At 42.7% G+C, this 9,961-nt stretch overlaps 1 protein-coding gene across 1 annotated transcript in view; it reads right to left on the reverse strand.

Moving 5' to 3' along the window:
- Positions 1-8,877, reverse strand: part of TOP2B (DNA topoisomerase II beta) — a gene marked incomplete at its 5' end in the record, with an annotated part of 59,505 nt that extends 50,628 nt beyond the window's left edge. The window contains one exon of the mRNA XM_080797372.1: positions 8,812-8,877. Within this exon, the coding sequence (XP_080653498.1) occupies positions 8,812-8,877 (66 nt within the window). The remainder of the gene's footprint in view (positions 1-8,811) is intronic.
- Between the last annotated feature and the right edge of the window lie 1,084 nt (positions 8,878-9,961).

The following is a 9,961-nucleotide window of genomic DNA, read 5'->3' on the forward strand; positions in this document are numbered from 1 at the left end:
TCTTGGCAACAAGCCTCTTCTCCTATCTTCTATAAACGACCCCCTCAGACTTCACATTACCCTTTTGTTTCATCTCCTCCCCTTCCTTTCTCCCTTAAGTCTGTCATGCTTTGATGTTCTTTTCACTCATATTTCACCCATGTAACAATAGAGAGGGCCATGCTATCTATCCACCATTAATGAAAACAAAACCAACACTCTGCCTTCCATCTATGCTCTTCAAGAAATGCTCTCCTAAACTAATGGACAAGGAGAGAGATGGGAGGTGAGGAATACTTAAGATCATAAGGAGTGTTTGAATGTCCATTGTAAAAACAAAAAGTACACTTTCTCTAAAAGGCATCCAAATTGGAAAGCAAGAAGTAAAACTGTCATTATTTGCAGATGACATATAAAATAAAAACCTAAGTACGCCACCAAAAAACTATTAAAACCAACCCAGTAAAGTTGCAGAATACAAAATCAATACACATAACTGTTGTGTTGCTGTACAATAATAACAAACTATCAAAAGAGGAATTAAAAATCCCTTTTACAACTCAAACAAAAAGAATACTTAGGAATAAATTTAACCAGGAGGTGAAAGACCCATACACTGAAAACTAAGACACTGATGAAGAAACTGAAGACACAAATAATGGAAAGTTATTCCATGCTCATGGACTGGAATAATTAAGATTGTTTAAAAGTCCCTACTACAGGAGAGCCTGGGAGGCTCAGTTGGTTGAGTGTATGATGTTTGATTTGGGCTCAGGTCATGATCTCAGGGTCATGAGACTTAGCCCGGCGACAGGCACTGTGGCTGAGCATAGAGCCTGTTTAAGATTCTCTCCTTCTCCGGACGGCTGGGTGGCTCAGTTGGTTAAGCGGCTGCCTTCGGCTCAGGTCATGATCCCAGCATCCTGGGATCGAGTCCCACATCGGGCTCCTTGCCCCGCAGGGAGCCTGCTTCTCCCTCTGCCACTCTGTCTGCCTGTGCTCGCTCGCTCGCTCTCCCTCTCTCTCTGACAACTAAATAAATAAAATTAAAAAAAAAAAAAAAAGATTCTCTCCTTCTCCCTCTGCCCCTCCCCACTCTCACTGACCTAAAAAAAAAAATAAATAAAAAGTAAAAAATAAAAGTCCCTATCTCTAACAAAACTCCAACAGCATTCTCACAGAAATAAAACAATCTTAAAATCTGTATGAAACCACAAAAGACCCAAATAGCCAAAGCAATCTTGAGAAAGAAAAGAGCTAGAAGCATCCCAGTCACCAGTTTCAAACTATATTAAAAGCCACAGTAATCAAAACTGTATGGTACTGCCATAAAAACGGACACAAAGACCAACGGTGAGCCCAGAAATAAACCCGCACACACGGTCAATTAATTTATGATAAAAAAGGGGGAAATGGATAATAATATAAAATGGGGAAAGGATAGTCTCTTCAATAAATAAATGATGTTGGGACAGCCACAACTGGACAGCCAAATGCATGAATGAAACTGGATCCCTATCTGATCTATACACAAAAATTAACTCAAAATGAATTAAAAGACTTATACAGAAGATCCTTGATGTAGGTCTTGAAAATGATTTTTTTTTTTTTTGAAACTGACATGAAAAGCAAAGACAACAAAAGCAAAAATAAGTGAGACTACATCACACTAAAAAGCTTCTGCACTGCAAAGGAAACCATAAACAAAATGAAAAGGCAACCTACTGAATAGGAAAAATATTTGCAAATGATAAATCTGGTAAGTGGTTAATATCCAAAATATATAAAGAACTCCTACAACTCAATAGCAAGAAAAAATCTGATTAAAAAATGGGCAGAGGATCTGAATAAACATGTTTCCAGAGAAGACATACAGATGGCCAACAGGCAAATGAAAAGACATGCAACATCACTAGTCATCAAGGAAATGCAAATCAAGACCACAATAAGAAACTACCATACACTTGTCAAGATGGCTATTATCAAAAAGAAATAACAAATGTTGACAAGAATGTGGGAAAAAGGGACCCCTCATACACGTTGGTAGGAAAGTAAATTGATGCAGCCACCATGGAAAACAGTATGGAGTTTCCTCAAAAAAATTACAAACAGAATTACCACATGCTCCAGCAATTCCATTTCTGGTCATTATCCGAAGAAAACAAAAACACTTTTTTGGAAAGATACATGCACCCCCATGTTTGCTGCAGCATTATTTACAAGAGCCAAGACACACAGGCAACCTAAGCATCCAGTGATAAATGGATAAAGAAAATGCGGTATACACATACATACACAGGAATATCATCATAAAAAAAAAAAAAGGACCTCTTGTCAATTGTGACATGAGTGAATCTTAAGAGCATTATGCTAAATGAAATAAGTCAGAGAAAGACAAATACTGTATGATCTTACTTATATGTGGACTCTAAAATCAAAACAAAGCAAAAATCCTGAATTTGGAGCTAGAGGGAGCAACACAGTTGAAGGTGACCAACAGGTACAAATTTCCAGTTAAAAAATAAGAAGTCCTGGAATGTAATGTACAGCACGGTGACTATAGTTAACAATACTGCACTGTACATTTAAAAGTTGCTAGGAGAGTAAATCAAAGTCCCCATCACAAGAAAAACATTGTAACTGTGTGGTGATGAATGTTGACTGTGATTTCACAATATTAAAAAAAAAAAAAAAAAATCTCAGGGCGCCTGGGTGGCTCAGTGGGTTAAAGCCTCTGCCTTCGGCTCAGGTCATGATCCAAGGGTCCTGGGATCGAGCCCCAAGTCGGGCTCTCTGCTCAGCAGGGTGCCTGCTTCCTCCTCTCTCTCTCTCTCTCTGCCTGCCTCTCTGCCTACTTGTGATCTCTTTCTGTCAAATAAATAAAATCTTTAAAAAAAAAAAAACTTAAAAAAAATTCTCACTTACTCTGAGACAAAAGATAGGAAAATTCTTTTCAAATGATTTGGAAAAAAAAGACACATGCATGTGTACCCACCTGAGAGCTTATTATGTGGCAGCATTATGGGAATTATATGGATAATCCAGTCAATCCTTATAAGAGCTCCAGGAAGCAGACATCGTTATCATGATTCCCTTTCTACAGATGAGGAAATGGAAGTCTGAAAAAGTGTTTTTCCAAAGCTAACAAAGCTAGTACTTGAAGAAGCTGAATTATGAAACCACGTGATCTGATTTCATAACCCATAATCTTTAAAAAGCATTGTTAAACAAGATACATATACCCTAAAAAGGAAATGTATTTTCTAGCTTTTTGTGTGAAAGTAAAAGAAAGTTACTACAAAGATTTACAAGTATATCCCAGGAGGCTTTTTATCTTGTTACATCAGGGTATAAAAGATGAAGTTTTTCGGTTTTTATTTTTTAAAGGATTTATTTTAGAGAGATGGACCGCACACATGCGCAGGTGCAAATGGGGGGGAGGGGTAAATTGAGCCGGAAAGAGAGAAGGACTCTCCAGCAGACTCCCCATTGAGAGCAGATCTCAAGAGCCACAGATCATCACCTGCACCAAAACCAAGAGTCAGAGGCTTAACTTACTGAACCATTCAGGTGCCCCAAGGTTTTTTTGGTTTTCAATGTGTTTAAAGTGGGGAGTAGGACTGTATAAATCATGGTTAAGAAGATAAACCTGGTTTCAATCCCATCTCTGCCTTAGCCAGGTGATTAACAGTTTGTTACCTAATCTCTAAACTGGTTTCCTTCTCTGCAACTGAAAATAATTATCCTGATCTCATCTTTCCTCTAAAGAGGGTCCTATTTAAAAAAAAAAAAACTCCAGAAGAGGTTTTTTTTTTTTTTTTTTAATGTCCTTAGTAAAATGTAACTACTGAGACCTAAGTAACAGATCTAAAACTACAAGGGAACACTCATTCCATTTAGAAAAGTTAGCACCAATTATAATTACAGTTGCTAAGTACTGCTATTATGTTACTTAAGAATGTATCTAAAGAACATTGCTACCTAATCACCTGTCTTATATGATAGACTTTTGGGGGCACCTCTGTCCTAGGATCAAGCCCACAAAAGCCCATACAATATGCTCTGCACTCAGCGGGAAGTCTGCCTGAGGATTCTCTCTTGTGCCCCTACCTTCCCCTGCCTCTCTCTCTCAAATGAATAAATAATTTAAAAAATAATAAATAATTTTAAAAAATGATGATAGACCTTTCAGAAAGTTAGTTGTCAATTATCCAATTTGTTAAGATAACTGAGGCTGGAGTATGAATCCAGCTCTTTGCTAAGCAGTATAAAATTTTGGTGTAATACGTGATCTCCAGCTGTAGGAGTTTATAATCTAATTGTTAAGACAAAATTACCATGCGGAAAGTTACATAAAAAGACATTTATGGGTTTTGACCCATAAAGGTAACAGAAAAAGAGGAGTGTAAATTGGAGGATGAAAGTCTGGAGAGACTCTGAACTAGACTTGAAGAGTAATTAAAATTTATGAGGCGCCTGGGTGGCTCAGTGGGTTAAAGCCTCTGCCTTCAGCTCGGGTCATGATCCCAGGGTCCTGTGATCGAGCCCCGAATCGGGCTCTCTGCTCCTCGGGGAGCCTGCTTCCCTTCCTCTCTCTCTGTCTGCCTCTCTGCCTATGTGATCTCTGTCTGTTAAATAAATAAATAAAATCTTAAAAAAAAAAAAGAGTAATTAAGATTTAGACTGGTAAAGAGAAGAGAAAGAGGCATTCCTGATGGAAGGGAAACATGCAAAGCAACATGACAAAAACAACCATGAGGGCCGGGGCACCTGGGTGGCTCACTCGGTTAAGGGTGGGATCTGGAATACAGCCCCACGTCGAGCTCCCAGCTCAGCAGGGAGCCTACTTCTCCTTCTCTTCCCCACTCTCAAGCCCTTAGCTCTATCTAATTCTCTCAAAAATCTTAAAAAAAAAAAAAAGACACAACCATGATGTCCAAGGGGCAGTGAAGAGATAAATTTAACTATGAAGACTATACAGCATAAATTTCAATTTAGAGGACACATTATTTATGAAAGAATTGGACTGAAAGGGGCACCTGGGTGGCTCAGTGGGTTAAGCCTCTACCTTTGGCTCGGGTCATGATCTCAGGGTCCTGGGATCACGCCCTGCATAAAGCCCTGCATAGAGCCCTGCATCGGGCTCTTTGTTCAGCAGGGAGCCTGCTTCCCCCTCTCTCTCTGCCTGCCTCTCTTGCCTCCTTGTGATCCCTCTGTCAAATAAATAAATAAAATCTTAAAAAAAAAAAAAAAAAGAATTGGCTTGAAAGTCTAATTGAGGAGTTCAGACTTACAATAATGAACTGCTACAGAAAGGTTCTTAATACAAATCTTTAAATACTTAAGTATACAATTATGTTTTGAATTAGAAATATACAGAAAAAAAAGCATGTGTTATGTTTCATTGAATTTTACTTTTTAAAAAATGTCAATTGTGCGTTATGTTTTAAAGAAACTTATGTTTTAGAGATAAACACTGCACTATTTATAGATGAAGTGATAAGATTCTAGGATTTGCTCTATGTCGAAATAAAGAGAAGGAGCAAAGTGGGTGACCTTGAGTCGGTAATTGTTAAAATATGATAAACAGAGGAAGGCTTCTTATATTATTCTTGCTAACACTTACTTATATGCTTAATATTTTTAATTAATTAACATCTTTTAATCTATCAAATTATTCTAGAAAAAAAGATCAATATTCACATAGTGATTGGGGGCACCTGGGTGGCTCGGTGGGTTTAAAGCCTCTGCCTTCAGCTCAGGTCATGATCCCAGGGTCCTGGAATCGAGCCCCGAATCGGGCTCTCTGCTCCACGGGGAGCCTGCTTTCTCCTCTCTCTCTGCCTGCTTCTCTGCCTACTTGTGATCTCTGTCTGTCAAATAAATAAATAAAATCTTTAAAAAAAATAAAATTACAAATGATTTGGGACGCCTGGGTGGCTCAGTTGGTTAAGCTGCTCAGGTCATGATCCCAGGGTACTAGGATCGAGTCCCGCAAGGAGCCTGCTTCTCTCTCTGCCTCTGCCTGCCACTCTGCCTGCTTGTGCGCGCTCTCTCTCTCTCTCTCTGAGAAATAAATAAATAAAATCTTTAAAAAAACAATTACAAATGACTTAATGAAATAGACTATAGGTTCTACTAATCAAAGCTTTACGAACTAAAAGTTAACTCAAGAAACTTGAGTTGAGCTTGGTTCAGGAAGCCTTCATAGCTGTTGTCAATGTTAACTCAAAATAGTTTACTATATTTACGTTTTCCACTTTTTTTAAATTCTTAAAAATCTGCTTAAGATGCTGCAAATCAAACACAAACAGAATACATTATTAAAAGAAGTTAATGTCAACCTTATACCACTTTGCTTTGTGGTTTCATGTATTAAAATGAAACTTTCATGCAGTGACGATGTTAATACTACATGCTGGCAAGCATCCTAACACAAATTAATACCAGCAACACATGGTATTACCCATCCCCCTCCCAAAAGAATGATATCAGGGACTAATTCCATTTTTTTTCTTCCTGTTACCCACAAGCAGGTGGCAACATAACACCAGTTTCAACAAAGCAGGCAAAGTTACCCTTCTGCAGAAATAGATGACCACTGAAAAAAATCCCTGAATTCTTTCAAAGGAATAATTTGCTTTCACCCTGGTTTAAAAGCACTTCATGTAAAAGCCAACTTCATTATTCTGAGTGTACATTTCTTGAATTTCACCACCACCAACAAAAAACATTTACTAAGCCCAGCACTGGCTACATATGTTATCTCACTTAATTCTCAACGCAACCTTATTTAATGGATGAGAAAACAGGCTTTAAAAGGTTAGGTCCCTTTTGCAATACGTGTTGGAGAAAGGATCTGAAAACTACATCAATCTGACATCAACGTCCATGCTCATAACCACTTCACTATATTGCCTCCCATAAAATTAAAGTAGTCTATGATCAATGATGTATATTATGGACATAAAGATGCTCATATAACCTGACAAATTTAAAGCAAGCATCAAATCTTAAGTGGACTTATGGAGTAATTATCTTTTTAATAAACTTGTAATTCAACAAGAGGATATAATCTGTAAATAAAAGATCAAGTGATTTTTTTGCTTTACTGTATTTCCCATATTAGGTTTATAGTGAAAAATCTTTAGTAAATAAGTCAATTTTATTATCAAATGAATTTTTCTGATACTGAATGAGACCCTCTAAATTTCATGAATTTTTTATGTAAATGAGTTTCCTACTGAGCTTGAAAGAAAAAGTGGTCATTTATCTACAAAGTTAAGTAACAGTAAATTCAAACATTGCTATCAAGTGTCAAATGCCAACCAATTCAATATTGGAGCAAAATGTTTACCATTACAGAATGAGAGGTGCTCAGAAACACAAATCCGGCCTCGGCACTTCCAAATAGTGAATAAGAACCATCTGGCTAACTCAATTTTCAGAAGTTGTTTGATTCTACTAGAACAGGAGTAAGGGCCACCCATTTTTAAAAATCATTATCTTGTATTTATGCATCCCCCCCCCTCTGGAGTGGAAAACATGGACCATTAATTTATAATCTGGCATTTTATCTCTCCTGGCTCTGGTCTGTTCATACTACATTGTTGGAGTAACATAAAAAAATTCAGAAAATTCAACAATAAGAGCCTGGCAAGTTATTTTGCAAAGCTCCTGACACCCAAATACAAATGGTTAAAATGTTTTCCTGCTGTCAGTAACATGCTTTTTACAAGGAGGACTTGTTAATACAGCAGAACTGCTACTCAACTCCCCTAAACCTCACCCAAGAGAAAATAAGAATTAGAAATAAAAATGCCAATATGAAAGTTTCCTCGGGTGTTTTGAAAAAAGGGAGGATCCATCGAAAGTCCCTGTTAAATGTAACACTCTTTAAATGTTTCTCCTGAAAACCAAGTCAGTTGGCTGAGCTGGGCTTTTTTGTGTAGGAAATGACCCTGCTCTGAACTCAATGCTGAGCAAGTGAAATGCTGGTGAATTATCGATCGGCCGTGGGAATCGGATCTCTCCAGGTCTTCCCTCCTCTACTACTTCCCAGCAGGAACAGAGCGCCGAAATCCTTTAACGCTGGGACTAAGCACTTTAGTCACCTCTCCAGCACTCTCCATTCGGCCCCCAACCCCGTCTCACCTGCGATGCTGACGCAGGTGAACGCTTCTTTTAATAATCCCACGCTGACAGATGGACTGTCTACAGTATATTAACTGCTTGAAACAGCCTTTCCGAATGTGCTTTCAATCGTATCAGAGTATGAACTGAAGTGTAAATTGCCTTAGACTAATTCCCCCACCAAATCCAGTCTTGAGACCTTAGAGCATCAGAAACGGTTTGATTTGCATTTACAATACACACACACACACACACACACGCACACACACACACCTTTCTCCGGGATTTTCTTAAGCCACGTTTAGATAAAAGTGCTGACCCACAGAAACACACAAGCAGTACTGCCAATACCCATCATCTCAAGACTGACGGCCCGGAAGACTCTGAGAGGTAAAAAGATGAAGCGAGAGCTTCAAGTCGGGTTGATGGTTTGTCCCCGTAAGTTTCAAGTGCACATTATACTCCTGCAGCCCGAGCCTCGGTAGAGGTAAAGAAAGAAGAAAAGGGGCGGGGAGCGGGGGATTCTGTCGGCAGGAGCCCCGACGGGGCGCCCATTCGGGACGCCGGATTTCCCTCTCTTTTCCCTTCCCCACCACCCCCGGACGGTCCGGCGGAATAACACCCCCGCCGCGAGCAGGGAACAATGCCAGGCCCGGGACCCCTGTCCCCCCCCCGACCCCCCCGTCGTCCGCCACTCACCACCCAGGTCAGTGCCCCGTTGCCGCCGGCTCCCGCGCCGCCGCCGCCGCCGCCCGCCTTGGCCATGGCGGGTGCCTCCGCTCACAGGCCCCGAGGCCGCGGCCGCCGCTCCCGCCTCCCTGCCGGCCGCCGGGCCCCTCTGCTCCGCACCGACCGCTCTGCTCGCCGTGCTCCTAGCGGCGTCGCCCCCCGCGCCCCATCGCTGAGACCCGGGACGGACGGACGGCCAAGCCCGCCGAGGAGGCCGCGCCGCTCGGCGCCCTCAAACTCGAGGCACGGCGGCCGAGTCGCCCGGGCCTAGGCCCGTCGCTGAGGAAGAGGTGGAGAAGGAAGCAGGAGGCCGGCGGCGGTGAGCCGCGGTGCTTCCTTCTCGCCCGCCCGCCGGTGCCGCGGCAAGCCGGGCCGGGGCCCGGAGGTGCGCGCGGCGAGCGCAGCCGGAAAGCTCGGGGCGTCCAGACGTGGCGGGGACGCAAAGGCGCCTTGTCCTTCCTCACACTCCGCGAAGACCGGCCGCTGGGGTTGCTGGAGTCGCAGCTAACGCCGGTGCCGCTGCCTCAAAGGCTGCCTTCGTCGGCAGCGCTACACCCCCGACTTCCTCGCATCCACACACCGAGAGGGACAATAAACAGAGCCACCGCCGCCGCGGTCGCCTCCCTCTTGTCCGGCATAACACAGCACACACACATTCGCACACCAGGGAGGGCGGGCGGGAGGGAGGGAGGGCGCGGCGGCCGCCCCGCTGTCAGTCAGCGCTTCGGCGCCCAATCCGGGCCTTTTCACCGCAACACCTCGGCCAATCCCAAAATTCCAAGCCCCCGGAGGGGCGGGACCCGAGGGGGAAACGTCATTGCGGGTAGCAACCGAAAGGAAGACTTGGGGTTTTTTGTTTGTGTGTGTGTCTGTGGGTTTTCCATTTGAGGGGAGAGCAGGGGCTGCTGTCAAGGGTCATTTGAGGGCGGCAAAAGGAAGGGGTCGAATTGGCCTCGGGTCGATTGTAATCCTCCGAGCGTGCTGTTTACTCTAAGACCTGCGGGCTAAGCCGAGGCATTTCTTTGCCTGAGGCGGCTGGCGGGGGGGGGGGGTGCCAGGGGGCGGGGGGGGGGAGGAGGGAGAGAAGGGGGGTTGGCAGGAAGAAGCCGAGGGCAGTCCC

Source organism: Martes martes, assembly GCF_963455335.1.
Source record: "Martes martes genome assembly, chromosome: 1".
NCBI classification, from domain to species: domain Eukaryota; kingdom Metazoa; phylum Chordata; class Mammalia; order Carnivora; family Mustelidae; genus Martes; species Martes martes.